The sequence below is a fragment of the Entelurus aequoreus genome, linkage group LG09 (assembly GCF_033978785.1).
Source record: "Entelurus aequoreus isolate RoL-2023_Sb linkage group LG09, RoL_Eaeq_v1.1, whole genome shotgun sequence".
Classification (NCBI taxonomy): Eukaryota; Metazoa; Chordata; class Actinopteri; order Syngnathiformes; family Syngnathidae; genus Entelurus; species Entelurus aequoreus.
In genome coordinates this window covers 57,231,584-57,256,542 of record NC_084739.1, presented here as the reverse complement: position 1 = coordinate 57,256,542, position 24,959 = coordinate 57,231,584, and the positions used below count along the sequence as shown (strand labels likewise).

General features: G+C 40.4%; 1 protein-coding gene across 1 annotated transcript in view; it reads right to left on the bottom strand.

The window, feature by feature from the left end:
• The window catches only part of pdzd8 (PDZ domain containing 8), a 105,280-nt gene extending 82,237 nt beyond the window's left edge, over nucleotides 1-23,043 (bottom strand). Inside the window, exons 1-2 of the mRNA XM_062058993.1 lie at nucleotides 22,075-23,043; nucleotides 501-626 (exon numbers count right to left, since the gene is read on the bottom strand). Of these exons, the coding sequence (XP_061914977.1) occupies nucleotides 501-626; nucleotides 22,075-23,018 (1,070 nt within the window). The 5' untranslated portion in view covers nucleotides 23,019-23,043. The remainder of the gene's footprint in view (nucleotides 1-500; nucleotides 627-22,074) is intronic.
• Nucleotides 23,044-24,959: the final 1,916 nt, after the last annotated feature.

Below are 24,959 nucleotides of genomic sequence, written 5' to 3'. Positions count from 1 at the left end.
TGTTAAAATAATTTCAATGTAACCTCAAACAACAGATGTTGCCATGGAGGCGAGGATTCTTGATTGAGAAGCTACAATGTGGAAGGACATTAGTCGCTGGCGAAGACGTTGCATCGCGTGATAACAATTCTGGGTAAATTGCAGTGATTCGACAAGGTTACGAGGTTGTGCATAATTCCTGTGGATTAGTTGAATTTACAACAACTAATATGATCGTAATGGAAAATTTTAAAATATTGATGTTGGCAAAGAAAAAGTTTGTAAATACATTGTCATCAAGGCATTAATTACTACAACTATATTACTACGCTTATATTGTGTTTGTCATTTGCAGTGACCTGGATGTCTATTGCATCATCCTAAAAGCATTTGTATTACATTGTGACCCCTTCATGTAGCTAAAAATAGCAGTCAAAACGAGACAGACCTGAATTACACAATTAATTCACCGCACCTGTATTGGATGCATTATTAAACACACAGCACTATAAGTGTCTGACCTGCTGCTTTCAATTAGGCTGACTTTGAGTCGGCCCTCCACCAGCCGTCTGTCCTGGACTGACAGTTCCAAATCAGAAGAAAGTCCCAGAGGAGGCTGCACTTGGAATGGGAAGAAAGGCTTGTATCTGAAGAGAAACAGAAAACATGCCATTTAAAAAAAGAAACATATCAACAGTGTCTTGATTACAAAGCCTGTGGAGAAATGACTCACCAATCAATGATTTTAACTACAGGAGTCATTTTAAAGTTACAATGTTGTAAAAGATGTTGTTTTCATTCAACCTGAGAAATGTTTCCAGCCAGGAGTGTCAAAGGTGCTGAGTGATTTTATTGTTTCTGCTTCTATTTAGCATGCTGGTATATCCTAATCCTTCCAATGTTAATTATATGCAGTATCATGGAAGAACATCTTTCAAGCTCTCTTCTTTATTATTAACTAGATTAAGCAATGTTTGTGTAAACTGCATGTGAATGCTTCAATTCTAAAGCTGAACTGAAATGGTGATGGAATGTAGAATGAATGTGAGAGTAGTTCAAATGTAGAAATGGATTGAATGTTGAAATGGTTTAAATAGTGAAATAGTTTATTTGAAGGAATGGTTTGAATGTTGACAAGCTAGCGCTGAAGTGATATGCTAGTGGACTGTAGAAATGGTTTGATGGTTAAAATAGTTTAAAAGTTAAAAATTGTTTAAAATATATAGTATGTCTATTTATTTGAAAGGAAATTTCCTGGAAACTTGCAAATTTCTGGAAAATCTGGGATTTTTGAAATTATTCATAGTTGTCCTGATCGTGGGAAATGTTTTGATGGTGGAATGATTGGAAATGGTTAAAAAAAAATGTCGACTGTGAAAACTTCAGAAAAAAAGGTGAAAATAGTCTTTGGAAAACCGGGAATTCTAGAAACTCATAAAATTTTCTGGAACCTGGAAATTTGCTAATTTCAATTAGCAGAATGAGTGGAATGTGTTGAAGGTGGAATGGTTTGAATTGGTAGAAAAATGTGGAAATTGCGAAAGGTAAAACATATGTGAAAAAAGTTGAAGTCCCAACAATTCCTTAATGGGCTAAACATTTTGAAGTTGGAACATTATGAATCGGATGAACAGGGATGAAGTTATGCTGAGCCAAAAAGTGGTAGAATAAGAATAATCATAAAGAATAACTGAAAAACGGTGTAGAATCATATATGTGTGAATGCATGTAGACCACAAAGGAAGTGTGTTGAATGTAGATTAAAATCATCATAAGATAATTGTAGACTTTAAATGTTCCACAGTTGTGAACACCAATGATTTTTCTTCAAATATATGTATAACATTTTTTAGGCTCTTTAAAAAAATACATGCTCATACCAAATTATATGATGACACTGTATTGACACTGCCCTGGCCCCACCGCCACAAATAAATTGCCATTCTGTGGGAAACATAGGATATTATATATTCTTGTCAAACATAGCTGCTGTGCTGCTGATTTGGTTGTACAGTGGTACCTTGGTTTTTGTTAGTAATCCCTTCCAAAAGGTCAAACAAAAACCCTAATGTACAAAAACTGAAGCATTTTTTCCTATGAGACATAATGTCAATCCAAATATGTTCCAGATATCCAAAAATAAGAACCTAATTTTATGAAGAAAAATTAGTTTTACATAAAAAAAAAAAAAAACAATGGACTAATGTGTAATTTTTTGTTTGCGAAATGTTACGCCCACAGACTAGTTTGTTACCGGCAATGGTTGGACGTAGGATAACCCAGATGGTATACAGCCTGCAAATACTGAGCTACCACTGTATGTCCTGACTACAACGACAATAAAACACATTTTTCATGTATTTCTTTGGTAGTCCAGGTTAATACTGGCGTGCTTTTTTTAAAGCTTAGTTTGCACTAGACAGGAAGTCACCGTGTGTACGTTTTAGTGGTGTGAATTTGATACATGATTGTGGCAATGTTAGACTAAAGTTACAATAATGTTTGTTAGTCAATCCTACATGCATAAGTTGTGTATTAATTAGGCAAAATTAAGTTACTTTCTAGACGTTATTAGCAGAATCGAGTGCCCAAACAAAGAATCCCAGGCAGCAGTAAGTCCGACTTGTCGTGTAAACTAGCTTTCTGCACAGAAAGCAGACATTTTCTCTCTAGTGCACCCTGGACTCACCCCCTGATGCGTTTAAGGCCACACAATTCACATGGAATTAACAACCTCCAAAATAACACATACCTGCCAAGTCACTACGATACAAAAGTGTGAGTTCAACTGTGGTTGCAACATATCTTTTTTATTTTTTTTATTTTTATTTTTTCCAAACAAAACATGCTTGTTAGCCTGTCCTGCTGTAAACCTTGCTAATGAACACAGTTACGCCACAGGTCTCTGTAATTGAGCATGAACGCAAAATAATCTGCCATGGGGCCAAAGAAAGTCTTAACTGATAAAGAAGGTGAAGAACACTATTGAATTCAAAAAAGAATTTGTAGCAAAGTACAAAGACGGTATCCAAGGGGCTCTCCATCTCTGCTCATCACCATCTTCTCCAACAAAAGCGCTCAATAAATGTAAACATTTATTTCACAGTGTTTTATGCATGTAAAACTATCATATATCTCTACAAAATGTGTTTTTTCTTTTTGTTTGCCGATATGTAACACTTATATTGTATTTACATTCTTTCTTGCAGGAAAAAATGTTTGGTTTTGTAAAATTCAGTTTTCAACAGACCCTATGGAATGGATTAACAACAAAAATGAGGTACTGCTGTACTTTTAGTTAAGCAGAATGTAAACAATTTGTTTTTTTTAGTTATTACATTGTTTATTAGATAAAATATTATAATCCAAAATATGTGCAGCAAAATAATCCTCAAATCAGTTCAATTCCTTGAGGAACTATGCCTGTGTGGGCAGAGAAATGGTGTTATCCAACAGACTTGGTTTCTCAAGGGAAGATCCAAGGCAACAGTGAAAGACAAATTGTTGCTAGGTTGCTCAACAAGCTGCTTCATGGCAGAAAGAAAAAGAAAAACCCACTGGGGAAAATCTCACATGATGTCCTGAACTACTGTTTGTTCCAAGAAATCTGAAGCAAAAGTAGGTTAGAAACACTGATCTTATTCTTCTGTTGTAGGCTTGAGAGGCCTAATGACTAATAAAAGTTACACAGATTTGAACTGCTTCAAATCATTTTCCATTCCTCTGAAGTTACACCAACAAATACTGTATGTGAACGAGTTAGTGTTTACACACGATGACTCCAAGGACCTGACTATGGATGGGTACCGTTCACATTTGAGCCGATAAGGTACCAGTTTTCAGGTACTGAATATCTGGTATTCAATGATGCCAATATTATGTAATTTTGTGTGTCATCATTCATGTGTTATTAAACATTCATTTGTTTAATAATAAAATCACATTTCTTTATTTAACAGTGAGCTGATAACGATAATTGTGCTGTATAGTTGTTATTTTTATTTTTATTAACCTTTTTATTTTTTTTATGGCCAAAATAATAGTCACCATAATTTTTATCGATATTGGAATCACGATTATTAAAGGGGAACTGCATTTTGGGGGAAATGTTGCCTATCGTTCACGATCCGTATAAGAAACAAGAAGACAAAAGGTTGTTTTTTTTGCATTCTAACATAAAAATCTGCTTGTTCTAGGTAGCTAGCAATGCAGCTAATGGGAGCAATCAATTCTACCACTAAATCACTTTCAAAATGCATTCAAAAACCATCAACAATACTTAATTTACGTCCCGTAACCTGTAAAATAACCAAACTGTAGCAAAATTGTTATCGTAAGAGCGAACACTCAGGAACTATTTTTCTAGCGTACTAACACATTGGTGTGCTTATGGTATTAGCCGTAAAAGCTAGCTACGGCAAGAGATAAGCTAGCTTCTATGTCAGCACCAAAAGCGTTTTGAGTTTGTACTTCACACAATTTGATAGGACACCAATCTGTACTTACTGAAAAACAGGAACAATCATATTACAGTATCTGTAAAGTATTAGCCCACATTTTATGTTTTGTTTGTACACAGCTAGCCAGACAGTATATTATGCTGTCTGTCATGATACACGCATGATGTGCTGTGTGTATCATGATCAGTATAAAGTGTGACTCACTCGATTGACAGTTGTCTCTTTTGTCCAGCTGGCAGGGGATATTTTTTTCCGGTTAATTATGGGTAAGCACTCCACTTATGTCCAAATAGCTTGGCTTCAAGTTCCATATTTTGCTTTTTTTCGATTCACATTCACCTCATTCTATCGCCTTCCGTCTGGGCCAACACTCAACTCATCCTTCGTACTCGTTTCTAAAAGCAGTAGCTCATCCTTCATAAATTAAGATTCAAAAAGGTAAAGTTGTGAATCCTCATTTGTCCAAATATAGTCATCTTCGTTGTTTGTTACTGAATCTGCCATAATTGGAACACACAAGCGTGTTTGTATCCGGAAAGGGGTTGATGCCAGAAGTTAGACGTGCGATGCTATGGAAACGGAAATAGATGTGCCGAATAATTAGTTCCGGCAATGATTAAAATGACCAAAATACGGTAAATATTGTACATATTACATATTGTTATGAACGTGTCTGTTACTACATTATATAAAGACTTGCAGTGTGTATATAAAACCTTGATGAATCTTTTTTAAGTTGTTTTAGAGGGCTTTGAAGGCTACAACGGTGACTCCCATTAGCCGCATCTTTCAAGCGTTTTTTATCATCTTTAAAATCCCCCAAAAAAAGACGTGTGTTCTTGTCCCTCATAATGATTGTGAACGATAGGCAAAATTCCAAAAAAGCATTGTTATGTAAAACATATTTTATTGCACGTTCTATTTTAAACAAACACTATGTGAACTTTCATTTCAAAATGAAACCTAAAGTAAAAATAATTCATCTATAATACAAACACATTTACAAAAGACAAAGGGCTAACTAAAAATAAATATGCCATTGCAGAGTGCAATCATTAAAGGGGAACTGCACTTTTTATTTTGTTATTTTCCCAACTTTCACAATCATTATGAGAGGCAAGACGACCGCTGTATTTCTTTTTTAATGCATTTTAACTTGTAAATAAAAGTCTGCTTATAACAAAGTCAATGGGAGGTTTTCTATTCTGCCCATAAATCCCTCTAAAAAAATATCCAAAAACCGCCAACAATACTTCATTTATATTTTGTGACTTGAATATTAACCAAGTATTAGCGATATTTTTATTATAAGTGCTAACGTAGACAAACTATTTACTGTGGCGCCGTGATCAGAGGGACCTAACAGCTGGTGCTGGCTGTGTTGACATCAGCAGCTGCGGTGAGCTGCTTTCATGCTTCAGAGCTCGAAAGTTTATTATATCCAATAAATAATGCCGGTCAACTGGATAGTAAAATGATGAAGACATAATCTGACAAATTGCTCAACTATGGCATTCAACTTACATCCAGAAATGGTGAGAAAAACACGAAAAATATGCTGCGTTCTACCCCCTTTTTTCATCGCAAGGATTATGAGTCTTTCTTCATCTAAATGGAAATATATGAACATCCGAGCAGTCGGCATCCAAATGACAGCAGACATTGTACAGTAAGTGATGTTTTATTATGTTTGTGTCATATAATAATGATAATGTCTGTGTTGATCATGTTTTTGTTTGGCCATGTGCTGTTTGTGTTTTGGACACTTTCTTAGTTCCTGGTTGTTCACTCCCTTGTTTTGTTTCCATAGCAACCCATTAGTTTTCACCTGTCATGTCACGCACCTGTTTCACGTTTTGAGTCACGCACCTGTTGTTAATCATGTCTGTGTTATTTAAGCTTTTCATTTTCTGTTGGTCAGCCTGGCGACATCACATTTATGCTCTGCACATGTTATCATCACTTTGCTTCATGCCATGTTCATAGTCCCATGCCAAGTAAGTTTTTGTTTCATGTTTATAGTTCTCCGCCTTTGTGCGCGCCTTTTGTTGTCATAGTCAAGTTTTTTACCTCCGCTGTGAGCGCCTTTTGTTTGTACTTTTTTGAGTTAGAATTAAAAATGTATTCACCTTCACGCGATGTCTGGTCCAAATCATTTGCACCACGGGAGAACAAACCAAGCCACAGTCCAAGCCTTGACAGATGTCGCCAGCTCTGTCAAGGCTGATAGAAAGAGGAATTTCACTTTTTTGGAATTTTGCACATTAGCCACAGCGGCTCTGCTAACGCTCTTGGGAGTGTAGAGCGATTTGGCAAAAAACACCCGTCATTTCTGTCAATTTCATGGCTGGCTCAAAGCGTGAACACTCTGTGATTACATACGACCGACAGACAATTCTGGATGTGGATGGATCGGGTCGTTATAGACCGAAAGATGCATGTACGGTGGACCTCCTCGCTAGCATGGGAATACTTTGTGGGCTACATCGAGCGGCCTTTGTAGCAGCGGAGTCAAGTGCTAGCGGTGACCGCCAATGGAGACGACATAGGCGGTGCGAGCGGAAGCAGAAGCGGGGATGCCGAGCTGGGCTAACAACAAAGAGAAAAGCTAACCAAAGAAACGTGGAGTCTCCGGGTAAGAAGCCATTTAAACTAGAACTAGCCGGCGTCAGGCTGGATAATCCCTGCACACATAGCAATTCTCTTAGAATAAAACACAACTCACACAATGTTTTTTCTTTTGTGACCGTGTCAGAGGCAGACATACTGAGGTAGCTAACTATGATGCGTTCAGTTTATCGCAACATCAAGCAAACAATCTGAATATCCCCGTCGTATCAATTCCTAGATATGGTCGAAACTATTTAAAGTGCAATACGCATAATAAACGCAACATTATTAATATTGCTACTTCGGATAATTTCAACAAACAATCCTCAAAACAGCCCACTACCTATAATATGGGCTTTTTAAACATAAGATCATTATCTTCCAAAACGTTATTAGTTAATGAAGTCATTAGAGACAACAAACTTGACGTCGTTGGTCTCGCCGAGACCTGGCTCAAACCAGACGATTTTTTTTGCGCTAAATGAAGCATCTCCTCCTGGCTATACCAATACACATGTTGCCAGATCTCTTAAAAGGGGAGGGGGTGTCGCACTAATATACAATGAAAACTATAATCTTACACCTAACCTAAATAATAAATATAACTCGTTTGAGGTGCTCACTTTGAGGTTTGTCACACCGCTGCCTCTCCACCTGGCTGTTATCTACCGCCCCCCTGGGCCCTATTCGGACTTCATCAGTGAATTTTTAGTTTGTTGCCGATCTAGTGACGCACACCGACAATATAATCATAATGGGGGACTTTAATATCCATATGAATACCCCATCGGACCCTCCATGCGTGGCGCTCCAGACTATAATTGATAGCTGTGGTCTTACACAAATAATAAATTAACCCACGCATCGCAACGGTAATACGATAGATCTAGTGCTTGTCAGGGGTGTCACCACCTCTAAAGTTACGATACTCCCGTACACTAAAGTAATGTCCGACCATTACCTTATAAAATTCGAAGTTCTGACTCATTGTCAACAAACTAATAATAATAATAATAACTACTATAGCAGCCGCAACATTAATGCTGCCACAACGACGACTCTTACTGACCTACTGCCTTCGGTAATGGCACCATTCCCAAATTATGTGGGCTCTATTGATAACCTCACTAACAACTTTAATGACGCCCTGCGCGACACCATTGATATTGTAGCACCGCTAAAGCTAAAAAGGGCCCCTAAAAGGCGTACCCCATGGTTTACAGAAGAAACTAAAGCCCAGAAATTATCATGTGGAAAGCTGGAACGCAAATGGCGTGCGACTAAACTTGAGGTTTTCCATCAAGCATGGTGTGATAGTTTAATAACTTATAAACGCATGCTTACCTCAACTAAAGCTAAATATTACTCAAATCTCATCCACCTCAACAAAAATGATCCTAAATTTCTGTTTTGTACGGTAGCATCGCTAACCCAACAAGGGACTTCTCCCAGTAGCTCCACCCACTCAGCAGATGACTTTATGAATTTCTTTAATAAGAAAATTGAAGTCATTAAAAAAGAGATTAAAGACAATGCATCTCAGCTACAACTGGGTTCTATTAACACAGATACGACTGTATATACGACGGACACTGCCCTCCAAAATAGTTTCTCTCTCTTTGATGAAATAACATTGGAGGAATTGTCAAAATGTGTAAATGGGACAAAACAAACAACATGTTTACTTGACCCAATTCCTGGGAAACTTATCAAGGAGCTTTTTGAATTATTAGGTCCATCAGTATTAAATATTATAAACTTATCACTTTCCTCTGGCACTGTTCCCCTAGCATTCAAAAAAGCGGTTATTCATCCTCTACTCAAAAGACCTAACCTCGATCCTGATCTCCTGATAAACTACCGGCCGGTGTCCCACCTTCCGTTTATCTCGAAAATCCTCGAAAAAATTGTAGCACAGCAGCTAAATGAACACTTAGCGTCTAACAATCTCTGTGAACCTTTTCAATCCGGTTTCAGGGCAAATCACTCTACGTAGACAGCCCTCGCAAAAATGACTAATGATCTATTGCTAACGATGGATTCTGATGCTTCATCTATGTTGCTGCTTCTTGATCTTAGCGCTGCTTTCGATACTGTTGATCATAATATTTTATTAGAGCGTATCAAAACACGTATTGGGATGACAGACTTAGCCTTGTCTTGGTTTAACTCTTATCTTACTGACAGGATGCAGTGCGTCTCCCATAACAATGTGACCTCGGACTATGTTAAGGTAACGTGCGGAGTTCCCCAGGGTTCGGTTCTTGGCCCTGCACTCTTTAGTATTTACATGCTGCCGCTAGGTGACATCATGCGCAAATACGGTGTTAGCTTTCACTGTTATGCTGATGACACCCAACTCTACATGCCCCTAAAGCTGACCAACACGCCGGATTGTAGTCAGCTGGAGGCGTGTCTTAATGAAATTAAACAATGGATGTCCGCTAACTTTTTGCAACTCAACGCTAAGAAAACGGAAATGCTGATTATCGGTCCTGCTCAACACCGACATCTATTTAAAAATACCACCTTAACATTTGACAACCAAACAATTAAACAAGGTGACTCTGTAAAGAATCTGGGTATTATCTTCGACCCAACTCTCTCGTTTGAGTCGCACATTAAAAGTGTTACTAAAACGGCCTTCTTTCATCTCCGTAATATCGCTAAAATTCGCCCCATTTTGTCCACAAGCGATGCTGAGATCATTATCCATGCGTTCGTTACATCTCGTCTCGATTACTGTAACGTTTTGTTTTCGGGCCTCCCTATGTCTAGCATTAAAAGATTACAGATGGTACAAAATGCGGCTGCTAGACTTTTGACAAAAACAAGAAAGTTTGATCATATTACGCCTATACTGGCTCACTTGCACTGGCTTCCTGTGCACCCAAGATGCGACTTTAAGGTTTTACTACTTACGTATAAAATACTACACGGTCAAGCTCCTGCCTATCTTGCCGATTGTATTGTACCATATGTCCCGGCAAGAAAACTGCGTTCAAAGAACTCCGGCTTATTAGTGATTCCCAGAGCCCAAAAAAAGTCTGCGGGCTATAGAGCGTTTTCTATTCGGGCTCCAATACTATGGAATGCCCTCCCGGTAAAAGTTAGAGATGCTACCTCAGTAGAAGCATTTAAGTCGCATCTTAAAACTCATTTGTATACTCTAGCCCAGGGGTCGGCAACCCGCGGCTCCGGAGCCGCATGCGGCTCTTTGACCACTCTGATGCGGCTCAGCTACATACATGCCGACCCCCCCTGATTTTCCCAGGAGATTTATGGATCTCAATGTCTCTCATAGATTACTCCCAGGGAAAAAATAATCCTATTCACACTCTAATTACCAAACAAAAGGGCGTGCCCTAATTGCACTACAGTTATTGTCCTCTATAGCATACAGCGTGCCAGTCCAGCCACATGTTGCATGTTGGTATTACTTGTACACACAGGAGACAGCAAAGCATACTTACTCATCAGCCACACATCTTACACTGACGGTGGCCGTATCAAACAACTTTAACATTGTTACGTTACAAATATGCGCCACACTGTGAACCCACACCAAAAAAGAATGAAAAACACATTTCTGGAGAACATCTGCACTGTAACATAACATAAACACAACACAACCATTACCCAGAATCCCATGCAGCCCTAACTCTTCCGGTCTGGATTATACACCCCGCTACCACAACCCCCCCCCACACACATCAAACCCCCCCCCCCTCTCCTTGCGTTGGTTGAGCGGAAGAGTTAGTGCTGCATGGGATTCTGGGTATTGGTACCGTCAGTGTAAGATGTGTGGTTGCTGAGGTAGTACGCCTTGCTGTCACTTACGTGAGCAAGCTGAAACTGCATTCTACGTGTGGTCAATAGGTGCACCGTTAGGCCAGCCAGTAGAGGGCGCCAAATGCAGTGTCATCACGCTCTGATATTTGGGTGTCTCCCGGGAAAAGTGAGAGGATTGGCAAGTATGACGCCATCAAGCGTCATTCTTTCGAAACTCGCGAGCTGCGCTAACATCAAATGTCCACATTAAAGTGCGTGCCGGTGCGCGTGTCAGAGACCCCTGGTTAACATAGCACAAAGCATGTAAGCTTTGTATGCAGTGTTTTTCAATTTAAATTGTAAATTTTTTTTTGTGGCTCCGATCACTTTCTTTAATTTGTGAAACTTGCCAAAATGGCTCTTTGAGTGGTAAAGGTTGCCGACCCCTGCTCTAGCCTTTAAATAGACTCCCTTTTTAGACCAGTTGATCTGCCGTTTCTTTTCTTTTCTTTTCTACTCTGCTCCAAACCCGGGGTGGACCGCTAGCCTGTTCATCAGATGGGGACATCTCTACGCTGCTGACCCGTCTCCACTCGGGATGGTTCCTGCTTGCCCCACTATGGACTGGACTCTCGCTGATGTGTTGGACTTTCACAATATTATGTCAAACCCACTCGACATCCATTGCTTTCGGTCTCCCCTAGAGGGGGGCTACCCACATATGCGGTCCTCTCCAAGGTTTCTCATAGTCATTCACATTGACGTCCCACTGGGGTGAGTTTTCCTTGCCCGTATGTGGGCTCTGTACCGAGGATGTCGTTGTGGCTTGTACAGCCCTTTGAGACACTTGTGATTTAGGGCTATATAAATAAACATTGATTGATTGATTGATGTCTTTATCTTTTCTATTTGTTCTAAATAGTGAAAACCTGCCAATAAGAGGCGGCTAACAATGCAGGTAAAGGGGATTGACCTAATTTGCTTTGCAAGCATCCATCAATTTGTATGTAAACAAATCTAATAAGCCAATGCATAGGCAATTGTGTAGTAATATAATGAGGGGTGGAAGAGTTCAAGCACCTCGAGGTCTTTTTCACGAGTGCAGACCCTGTATTGATCCGTCGTTGAGTAGAAGGAGCTGATCCGGAAGGCAAAGCTCTCAATTTACTGATCAATCTACGTTTCTATCCTTTAGGTTATGACCAAAAGGACAAATAGGTTTTCTATGACGGTTGGCGGGGCTCTCCCATAGAGCTAGGGTGAGAACCTCTGTCATTCAGGAGGAGCTCAGAGTAAAGCTGCTAGTCCTCCACATTTAGACTTAGACAAACGTTATTGATCCACATGGGAAATTGTTCCACACAGTAGCTCAGTAACAAAGGATGGAAAGGATAATGCACACAAGGGCACAAAAAGAGGGCAAAAACAAAAGGTATAAAGTAGACTAAAGAGAAGAGAAGAGCCAGATTAGGTGGTTCGGGCATCGGGTCAGAATGCCCCGTGTTTAGGGCACATCCGACCAGTAGGAGGCCACGGGAAGACCAAGGACACTTTGGAGGAACTATGTCTCCAAGCTGCCCTTGGAACGCCTCGGAATCCCCCAGGAAGAGCTGGACGAAGTAGCAAGGGAAGGGAAGTCTTGAAATCTCTGCTTCGGCTGCTGCCCCTGGGACCAGACCTCGGATAAACGGAAGGCAATGGATGGATTATACATGCATATGCCCTCTGAAGGCAGCCATAACCAATATACAATGTGATCCTCAATGAAAACGAGTTTGACACCCGTTTTAAGACTTTTTTTAAAACCATAATACATTAAATCAAAAGGGGCTATGTTATGATGTTAATAAAGGAATTGAAAAATATTAGCTGGATGCTTTGGAAGGCATTTCCTACATAGAAATGTTATAAATATGCAATTTTAAAAAAAACAGTCCTACGGCTAGTGTTTTCATGTATGAAAATATCAGTTTAAAGTTCCAAATAAATTCAAAGGGAAACTGCACTTTTATTTTTAATGTTGCCTATCATTCACAATCCTTGAGTAAGTCAAGAACACATATGTTTTTCTTTTTTTATGCATTCTAAATTGTAAATAAATGAGATTAAAAGTCTGCTTACAATGGACCGTATGGGAGTCGCTCTATTCTTTCAACGAAGCCCTTAAAAAACATCTAAACACCTCCATTGAGGTTTTATATACACTACCGTTCAACAGTTTGGGGTCACATTGAAATGTCATTATTTTTTAAGGAAAAGCACTGTACTTTTCAATGAAGATAACTTTAAACTAGTCTTAACTTTAAAGAAATACACTCTATACATTGCTAATGTGGTAAATGACTATATGCAAATGTCTGGTTTTTGGTGCAATATCTACATAGGTGTATAGAGGCCCATTTCCAGCAACTATCACTCCAGTGTTCTAATGGTACAATGTGTTTGCTCATTGGCACAGAAGGGTAATTGATGATTAGAAAACCCTTGCGCAATCATGTTCACACATCTGAAAACAGTTTAGCCCGTTACAGAAGCTACAAAACTGACTTTCCTTTGAGCAGATTGAGTTTCTGGAGCATCACATTTGTGGGGTCAATCAAACGCTCAAAATGGCCAGAAAAAGAGAACTTTCATCTGAAACTCGACAGTCTATTCTTGTTCTTAGAAATGAAGGCTATTCCACAAAATTGTTTGGGTGACCCCAAACTTTTGAACGGTAGTGTACATGCTCTAAGTATATGGTATGTAATGTAGATCATTTAAAAAAACGCATCACGACGTCCATTTTTTTTCCCCAACTACATCACTGAATATTATTCACTGACAGACAGACTTTATGAGAGCCAACAAACATAATAAAACATCACTTACTGTACAATGTCTGCTGTCATTTGGATGCCGACTGATATAATCTTGTTATATTCACATTTAGATGTAGAATGACTCATAATCCTCTCTAGAAAAGGGGGACGGAACAAGCGTCTTTTTGTGTATTCTCGTCATTTCTGGGTCTAAATTGGCTTTTCGTCCTTCTACTTTCAAAGAGAGAGGCATGATTTTGCTGGTTGCTAAACAGCGGATGTGAAGCCCCTACGAACAGCTACAAAAGCGGGGTGTGCCCAAAATAAGTAACATCAACCGTGCACCTACGGACCCCGCATCCATCCACCTCTCAAAGACACGCCAAAATAACGGACATAATAACGTTTTATTTAGCCAAAGACATATGTCTTATATTGCTTGGGTGCAAAATGACGTCATGCCCAGCTCACGTCCGGCTCATTGAATACATGTGGTGGTCAAGGCAGCGTCTGTTCTTAATGGGTACTCGGCGCCGTGTAGCCTTTCTCGAAGAAAAATGCCCTATGCTTGCGTTGTTTTGTGCTGTACGAACCATGTAAATCGCGAAAACAATAAATGTTTCTTCAAAGTTCCTCGAGAGTTAATCAAAAATGGCGGAAGAGGGCAAGATTTTATGAAAAAAGACAACAAAAGTACCACGCACTCCAGTACAAGGGAACATAGTCAAAGAATGCATGAGTTTGCAGTGATCACTTAGTTAAAAGTTAGTTTGATATACTTTTAACGTTTAGTTTTTCCCATTGAAGTATTATCTTGATATTATTTGCATTTCCTAAGGCACATTTTTGCTACAAGTGTTCCGTAAAGCACCAACTCGGTGAGTCTAAATCAGAGGTGTAAAACGTACGGCCCCACGGGCCGATTACTAAGTATAAAAATGAGCTGCAATTTTTTTATGAAAGAAACTGCTGTTCTAAATGTGTCCACTGGATGTCGCAATAGCAATACCAGTGCAACCCACATCACACTGTTTAAGATGATGTGTCAGCTGACCTTGAGCGCCCTCTGGATTGGCTGCCGCTACTCCAAACAGCACAGGTTCAAGCAATCAACTGCTCCTCTTGTGGCTGGCAGCTGACTAATGCTGTAGCGACGCACAATACCTATTTTATTGTAAATTATCCACTCAACAGATAAAATAATGAAACGTTAACAGTGTTTCCCATAAACTGGCAAGATACCTGTGGCGGTGGGGGCGTGGCTATGGGCGTGGTCACCATGATATTATCGAGTAATTTGCATAATGATATGATTTTCTCTAAAAAGGCTCAAAAAATGTATACTTACTAATTAACAATAACAGTTTTGTTTTAAACGTCCATCCATCCATCCATCCATCCATTTTACAATATAATTACAACACTTTATGTACATATTTATATACAGATTTGAACAATAAGTTTTTCATTGAAATATATTCATTAATTGTGGTTCTTACAAAAAATATATCTTATAAAATATAAAAGCTAAAATGTCTCTTAAAGCTCTGCCCCTTTAATTAGTGCATACTAAATAATTTAACTTTAGCCTACTACTACAACCATATTATTTACCAGCAACATAAAGTGAAACAGAGGCAGAAGTGTCCTGCCACAGTCAGTAACAAATAAACAGAAAACAGTAGTGGTGGTAGATAGACACAGAGCTTCATCAAACATCTGATCCACTGAACAAAGTGCTCCAAAAATCTTGAACTTTAGACTGCCATCAGTTTTACTCCCTACACTTAACCATGTGTTTCCTACTGCCTGCAGACTTTGCACCCTTTGATATATACACATGTTGTGTTTCTAATATAAATACATTTAATAAAGTCAAATACAAATAAGGCAACAAGAGAAGTATCCTACACTTCTCTTTTGTAAAGTGAATCTGAACAGCCGATATGGGCATCTACATCAACTATATGATTTGCCTGTGAAGCTGGACAGGACAAAAAAAACAAAAAAACAATTTTTTATTTTTTATTTTTTTATTTGTGGCGGACGTAATTCTTTCATGGCGGGCCGCCACAAATAAATGAATGTGTGGGAAACACTGCGTTAAGATGCAAAGACTTGAGTCAACATGACCATCATCTTTGTATTAGCATACAGTTCTCAAATTTGGCTGACTGGAGCGAGCCACCTCACTGAGAGATCCGACCAGCTCCTTTATTTTAGGGTGCTTATGGTCCAGTTTTGCACACATTTTCATTAATTTAATGGGAATTCATTTAACTGTTTCTTATTCCAAAATGAATTGGGTTTTTTTAAAGTTGCAAATGGTAAACACTTATTTTGGTAAACGAAAAGAAATGTAAAACTGCATCAATATACATAAATTAAAGATGCACCAATCGATTTGTAATCGAATCGTAGCTCCTGAATCGTAATCGAATCGTGAAGTGCCCAAAGTCTCCCACCTCTAATACCTACTCAGACTTTTTCTGTCCCAGGTGAGATGCATGATTTATGATCTACAATAAACTTAGAGGGAGCAAGGAAGCAAAGAAACAGCAGACCACTTGATGATGTAAACATAGGGACATACAGTAGTGATCACGGTGTCGCTATAAATAGTTTGTCTGGGTTAGCGCTTATAATAACAATATCACTAATACCTGGTTCATATTCAAGTCACGAAATGTAAATTGAGTATTGTTGGCGGTTTTTGAATGGTTGTTTATTGGATTTTATGGGCGAAATAGTGGGGCTCCCATTGCCTTCACTGTAAGCGGACTTTTAATTACATTTATGTAATATTTACAATGCATTAAAACAAATCCATCCGTCGTCATGTCTTTCATAATAAGTGCACCGACGAATAATCCTTTATCACTTTATCGTCATAGGGATCTCTTTTTATTGCATAGTTAGATTTTTTTGTGCATATATGCTTTTTCCAGGAAGATATAGGCTCCTTGTGTGCTCAGATAGTGTGTGTACTGCTTGCTGCACAACAGCCATCTTAGCTTGGTTGACCACCACTGGTTTTCACTTTCGGGAAGAAATCCCTTGTCGGAATACTGTGAGCACATGTGTTCCTGTGTACTGTATGTGTCTTTCGTGCTAAATCTTAATTGTGTACTTTGTTGCAAAGGCATATTTATATTCAGCTAGCTCTTTGTCTTTTGTGCATTTTATTTTCTTCTTAATTAATTGTTTTTATATAGTTTCAATTTTTAAATGAAAGACAAGTTTACATACTGTTTGTTTAAAATAGAAAGTGCAATAAAATGTTTTAATTAACAGTAGGGCTCGATATATTTTTACTTAAACTCGATATTCGATATATATCTCGATATATTTTAGGGACAAGTGTACTGTAAACAGTCAGAGGCACTGTGGCACTTTTATTAACCCAGTTAGTCAAGATATGTATTAACAGCACAGAAAAGAAGCTGTTTAAGTAGTACAGAATTACATAACATAAATAAAATTAAAAAAATAATAACATGGCTGTGCAAATAATACAAAATGTATCAAAATCAGATTTAAAAAAATACATTTGCAAGCAGGCACTTTTTAATTACCAGTCGACGATGTAATGGACTGTCACACGTACGGTCCTGGTCAGTGCCAAGTAAGTGACTTGACTTAATTGTGCGGCTATGATCTTCCTCACTTCAGCAAACATTTTTGGCAGCATTTCTCGTGCGAAATATGCAACTCGGGAACAGATTTGGGCTTACATGGTAAACAACTCAAATGAATGTTTTATCCAGACGCATACATTTGTCCAAATGTGGCCAAATAGAATAAATAAATAAATAAATGATAAATGGGTTATACTCGTATAGCGCTTTTCTACCTTCAAGGTACTCAAAGCGCTTTGACAGTATTTCCATATTCACCCATTCACACACACATTCACACACTGATGGCGGGAGCTGCCATGCAAGGCGCTAACCAGCAGCCATCAGGAGCAAGGGTGAAGTGTCTTTCCCAAGGACACAACGGACGTGACTAGGATGGTAGAAGGTGGGGATTGAACCCCAGTAACCAGCAACCCTCCGATTGCTGGCACGGCCACTCTACCAACTTCGCCACGCGGGTTTCCTGGACGTCGTCTACATCGCTAAAAAAACAATATAAGGAAGAGAATCCCTCTGCCATTAGTTTTTTTAATATATAAATCTTGAAAATTCCCTCTTTTCTTCTTCGACTCTCTCGCCGTCATTTGGGATGTCTGTTGTGATTTCTCTTCCTGGTTTGATGACCCGCCCTACCTTGCCTCGGATTGGCCTATCCCTAACCAATCGTGACTCATCATACACACAACCAACCAATCACGGATGGTCTTATTCGTGCAAGCACATCTTGGAAGGAGGAAGGGGAGGGGTTTAGTAGCCCATGGAGGGGGAGCGGGGAAGAACAGGGAACATAACAAATAAGCGGCGTTTGGTCATTTCAACGTGAAATTAATTATATCGACATTACGATATTTTCTTAATTCATATCTTGTTTGAAAATATATCGATATATCTTACAAACTCGATATATCACCCAGCCCTAATTAACAGTGAATAATCATGATTAATAATCGTGATTTCAATATTAATGAAAATACACGCACCTGGGGATAGGTTGATTGGCAACACTAAATTGGCCCTAGTGTGTGAATGTGAGTGTGAATGTTGTCTGTCTATCTGTGTTGGCCCTGTGATGAGGTGGCGACATGTCCAGGGTGTACCCCGCCTTCCGCCCATGTGCAGCTGAAATAGGCTCCAGCAACCCCCGCGACCCCAAAAGGGACAAGCGGTAGAAAATGGATGGATGGATGGATGAAAATAATCGGTATTATTATTATTTTGGCCATAATCGGGCAACCCTACCACTTGATTAAGTGAACAAATTAATCGACGATTGATTAATAAAATAATGAATAGCTCCAGGCCTAAACCGTAAATGTAAATCTATTGTTAACTGTCCATTCTCCTAAAGTCTCTGGACCAAGTCTCAAGTAAATGTTCATCCATCCATCCATCCATTTTTTACTGCTTGTCCCACTTGGGGCTAGGTTACCTGGGCATAACACAACATAATTAACATTTCAACGCGGCCCACTGGATGTTTTCAAACTATAGAAATGATTCTCATGGTTAAAATCTGCACTTTTGACTGACATACGAGTTAGTACTTGTCATGATATGCAGTTAAACTACAGTGGCCATAGTGGTAATATATAAATGATAAATGGGTTATACTTGTTTAGCGCTTTTCTACCGTCAAGGTACTCAAAGCGCTTTGACAGTATTTCCACATTCACCCATTCACACACACATTCACACACTGATGGAGGGAGCTGCCATGCAAGGCGCTACCAGCACCCATCAGGAGCAAGGGTGAAGTGTCTTGCCCAAGGACACAACGGACGTGACTAGGATGGTAGAAGGTGGGGATTGAACCCCAGTAACCAGCAACCCTCCGATTGCTGGCATGGCCACTCTACCAACTTCGCCACGCCGTCCCCCAAATATCAATATATATCAAATAAGGGAATTTTTTTTATCCTTTTGACTTCATGTTTCGCCGTGTTTGTTGCCTCTTTGTTGCCTCTTTGTTGCTCTTGCTTTAATATAAAATATGGTGATCAAGGAGGTGGTCTGGGAAATAGAGGAGCAACGTTCATATATTCTCAATATTCAGTAGTTTATTGTTCATAGTTAATATTGTAAATCCCACATCCTATATTTTATGTTATGTTTACGTTTTTGAGATGGTCTTTTTAGTTTTTTACTGAAAAGACACTCATAATGTATATGAAAACACATAATGTGGGATTTACAATATTAACGATTAACAATAAAACACTGCTCCATGCAGACCACCTATAATCGAGCAAGAGCAACAAAGGTGCAACAAAACACAAATGCCAAGGGTATAAAAAACATCCTCATAGTCACATCACTGTTCTTCAGAACTTTGCTGTGGAACTCTGCCTCCGTCCAAAAATCGCTGCTCCGTAAACAAGCCCCTCCCACTCTGTCCGTGCCTCGTCTGCATGAAGCAGAGGTTCGCATTGAAATGTAAGTTATGTTGTATTATGCCCAGGTAGCACAGTTAAACTGCCTTTTTTATGCTGTTTTGTAATACCCGTGTCACGTGACTTCTAATTTGACACCTCATTGGCTGTTTCTGACACAGGATCGATTGCTTCAGTTTTAAATTTACCGGAAGTGAGTCTTGCTTTTTGAAGCATCAAGTTTTGCTGGCCCCATTACGGACTGGACTCTCACACTATTAACTAGATCCACTCGACGTCCATTGCACCGGTCGCCCAGGAGGGGGGAGGGGGTCACCACATCTGTGGTCCCCTCCAAGGTTTCTCATCGTAGCCCATTGGGTTGAGTTTTTCCTTGCCCTGATGTGGGGGGGATGGGGGGAGGGGGGTATATTGTAGCGTCCCGGAAGCGTTAGTGTTGCACGGGGTTCTGGGTATTTGTTCTGTTGTGTTACGGTGCGGATGTTCTCCCGAAATGTGTTTGTCATTCTTGTTTGGTGTGGGTTCACAGTGTGGCGCATATTTGTAACAGTGTTAAAGTTGTTCATACGGTCACCCTCAGTCTGACCTGTATGGCTGTTGACCAAGTATGCATGCATTCACTTGTGTGTGTGAAAAGCCATAGATATTATGTGATTGGGCCGGCACGCAAAGGCAGTGCCTTTAAAGGCCTACTGAAACCCACTACTACCGACCACGCAGTCTGATAGTTTATATATCAATGATGAAATCTTAACATTGCAACACATGCCAATACGGCCGGGTTAACTTATAAAGTGCAATTTTTATATTTCCCGGGAAACTTCCGGTTGAAAACGTCTAGGTATGATAACGTTTGCGTGTGACGTCAATGGTATAAGCGGAAGTATTCGGACACATTGTATCCCAATACAAACAGCTCTGTTTTCATTGCAAAATTCCACAGTATTCTGGACATCTGTGTTGGTGAATCTTTTGCAATTTATTTAATGAACAATGGAGACTGCAAAGAAGAAAGCTGTAGGTGGGATCGGTGTATTAGTGGCTGGCTGCAGCAATACAACCAGGAGGACTTTGAGTCGGATAGCAGACGCGCTATCCGACGCTAGCCGCCAACCGCATCGGTAATCGGGTGAAGTCCTTCGTCGTGCCGTCGATCGCTGGAACGCAGGTGAGCACGGGATAGCTAAGTTTTTAGCAAAGCTCTGTCGAGGTCCCGTAGCTAAGTTAGCTTCAATGGCGTCGTTAGCAACAGCATTGCTAGGCTTCGTCCGGCGGTACAGCATTAACCATGTACTTACAGGTCCAGAGTTTGGTAGTATTGTTGATCTTCTGTCTATCCTTCCAGTCAGGGGCTTATTTCTTTTGTTTCTATCTGCATTTAAGCTAGCTAAAGTGCTTTGCCGATGTATTGTCGTGGAGATAAAAGCCACTGTGAATGTCCATTTCTCGTTCTCGACTCTCATTTTCAAGAGGATATAGTATCCGAGGTGGTTTAATATACAAATCCGTGATCCACAATAGAAAAAGGAGAAAGTGTGGAATCCAATGAGCCAGCTTGTACCTAAGTTACGGTCAGAGCGAAAACAGATACGTCCTGCATTGCACTCTAGTCCTTCACTCTCACGTTCCTCATCGACGAATCTTTCATCCTCGCTCAAATTAATGAGGTAATCGTCGCTTTCTCTGTCCGAATCGCTCTCGCTGCTGGTGTAAACAATGGGGAAATGTGAGGAGCCCTTCAACCTGTGACGTCACGCTACTTTCGGTACAGGCAAGGCTTTTTTTTTATCAGCGACCAAAAGTTGCGAACTTTATCGTCGATGTCCTTTACTAAATCCTTTCAGCAAAAATATGGCAATATCGCGAAATGATCAAGTATGACACATAGAATGGATCTGCTATCCCCGTTTAAATAAGAACATTTCATTTCAGTAGGCCGTTAAGGTTTATTGGCGCTCTGTACTTCTCCCTACGTCTGTGTACCACTCCGTACAGCGGCGTTTTAAAAAGTCATAATTTTTACTTTTTGAAACCGATACCGATAATTTCCGATATTACATTTTAAAGCATTTATCGGCCGATAATATCGGCAGTGGATTTTGCATGTTCTCCCTGTGACTGTGTGGGTTCCCTCTGGGTACTCCGGCTTCCTCCCACCTCCAAAGACATGCACCTGGGGACAGGTTGATTGGCAACACTAGTGTGTGAATGTGAGTGTGAATGTTGTCTGTCTATCTGTGTTGGCCCTGCGATGAGATGGCGACTTGTCCAGGGTGTACCTCGCCTTCCGCCCGATTGTAGCTGAGATAGGCTGCAGCACCCCCCAGCGACCCCGAAAGGGACAGGCGGTAGGAAATGGATGGATGGATGTTGACAACCGCTTATGTCAAGGTGCACGGCTCCACTGTCGGTGCCTCCATCTTACCTGATCTTGTAGTTGGGTAGCGTGTGCTTCTTCTTGATGACTCGTTTGAGTTGGTTGACGATGATGGACGTGAGCTGAGGGAGGGGTCGTCCTTCGAACTGGGACTTGACTTCAAAGTCCACGAGCGGGTCGTCGAGGAAGGAGAATGACCAATGGGAGAAGGGCAGGCGAGTGAACTGCAGCCTGAGTCGCCCGACCACCCGCCTCATCTTGACGAACAGGTAGGCAGACTTCCAGAAGACCAAGTCCACGTCGATGGCCAGGTGGAAGCCGCCATTGTACTCCATGTCCACCTCGAAGTTGAGCTCCTCCGGCAGGCCGTCGTCGTTCACGTGGACGGGCTTCATGAGTTTGGCTGTTTTGAAGACCGGAAGTGAGTCTCCGAGGGAAATGTCTCGCAGGCTGAGTCCCTCCAGAAGCCGACCCGCTGTCTTGGTTTGCAGCAGCTCTTCGAACTCGACCTTGATCTTCTTGGTGAGCCAGTGTCGGACCACGGGAGTGTCCCGCAGCTCCCGGAACAGGAACAGGAAGATGGCATTGAGGAAATTGCAGCTTTCGGCTTTGTCCGAGTCGGCACAGTCGCCGTGTTGTTGTTGTTGTTGTTGTTGTTTGGGGCTGCCGGCAGTGGCTTCCGGCGGTCGTGACGAGGCCGAGCCGTCCTGCTGCTGGCCGGCGTCGACATGTTGAGTATTAAAGTAATCCTTTAACGCCTTGTCGGCCACTACTTTGACGTACTGCTCTGTCCTCTTTATGGGCTCCGGGCACCTCCGGTACAGCAGCAACAACTGGAGCACCAAGGTGAGCACCGCGCCGGACAACGCGGAAATAACGATTAAGTAAATCATCTCCAGGCAGCTGCCTCGTCGCCCTTTCACCGCCAAAGTGTCTTCATAATCCAACGAGTCGTCTTCATCGAAGCGAGTTCCTCCGAGCTGCCATATCATCTACTACTTTCCGGCACTGCGGGATCATGCCCTGATTGGACGAACGTCTTGACGTCATCCTGCGTCGTGACGTTTTTTTCTTATTCGCTTACTTCAATGGCGGTTGCAGCAATGACTGAAAAAACGCATACCGCACCTTATTGTACCGGAGTATATAGCAGCGGCTCGCTATTTATACTTTACTTTTTTTTTAAATAATACGTAAAAAAAAAAATACACACATTAATAACAATAATTATATGCTATTGTATAATCATTATTAAGGAAGTCCGATAATGGCTTTTTTGCCGATATCCGATATTCCGATATTGTCCAACTCTTTAATTACCGATACCGATATCAACCAATACCGATATATACAGTCGTGGAATTAACACATTATTATGCCTAATTTGGACAACCAGGTATGAAGATAAGGTCCTTTTTAAAAAAATAATAATAAAATAGGATAAATTAAAAACATTTTCTTGAATAAAAAAGAAAGTAAAACAATATAAAAACAGTTACATAGAAACTAGTAATTAATGAAAATGAGTAAAATTAACTGTTAAAGGTTAGTACTATTAGTGGACCAGCAGCACACACAATCACGTGTGTTTACGGACTGTATTCCTTGCAGACTGTATTGATATATATTGATATATAATGTAGGAACCAGAATATTAATAACAGAAAGAAACAACCCTTTTGTGTGAATTAGTGTAAATGGGGGAGGGAGGTTTTTTGGGTCTTGTGTTTTTTATGTTGATTTGATAAAAATACAAATTAAAAAAACGATTCGATTATAAAAAAAACGATACAGATAATTTCCGATATTACATTTTAAAGCATTCATCGGCCGATAATTTCGGCAGGGCAATATTATCGGACATCTCTAATCATTATTTTTAAAATATTTAACAACTGCTCTGTGTGTGCTTTTAACTCATTTCCCAATTGTTCCTAATAGACTTGGACTTAGACAAACTTTATTGATCCACAAGGAAAATTGTTCCACACAGTAGCTCAGTTTCAAAGGATGGAGAGGTTAAGGATGGACAAGATAATACAGGTATTAAGTAGACTAAAAATGTACCTTAGTAGCAATATAAAATATAAAATATATGTAATATTTACATATTATATATACGGTATATAATCCATCCATCTTCTTCCACTTATCCGAGGTCGGGTCACGGGGGCAGCAGCCTAAGCAGGGAAGCCCAGACTTCCCTCTCCCCAGCCGTTTCGTCCAGCTCCTCCCGAGGGATCCCGAAGCGTTCCCAGGCCAGCCGGGAGACATAGTCTTCCCAACGTGTCCTGGATCTTCCCCGTGGCCTCCTACCAGTTGGACGTGCCCGAAACACCTCCCTAGGGAGGCGTTCGGGTGGCATCCTGACCAGATGCCCGAACCACCTCATCTGGCTCCTCTCGATGTGGAGGAGCAGCGGCTTTAGTTTGAGCTCCTCCCGGATGGCAGAGCTTCTCACCCTATCTCTGATATATTCCATGTGGTGTTTGTGTTACGGCTGGGCGTTTAATTGATTAATTGGTTGATTATGTTCTATTGTCTGTTATAGAACAACTCTTAATAGGCAAAAGCCCCTCAGCCCCAGGGCTCCCCTTTAGTTTAAGGCGACTCTGCATTGACCACCGAATCGGTGCCATTTGCGTTCCCAATAAATAAAATGCATACATGCATGAAGATTTTTTAAATTATTATTATTCAGCAAAATGTCCGCACGTTGATCTGTTTGTATTATTAATAACTCCACTTCATTAGAAAAGGAGCTTTTGTTGACGGTACTTGCTTCCTAAAATAAGACTTAACCATAAATTATAATCATGTATTTATATGATTATATTATATCCATCCATCCATCCATCCATTTTCTACCGCTTATTCCCTTCGGGGTCGCGGGGGGCGCTGGAGCCTATCTCAGCTACAATCGGGCGGAAGGC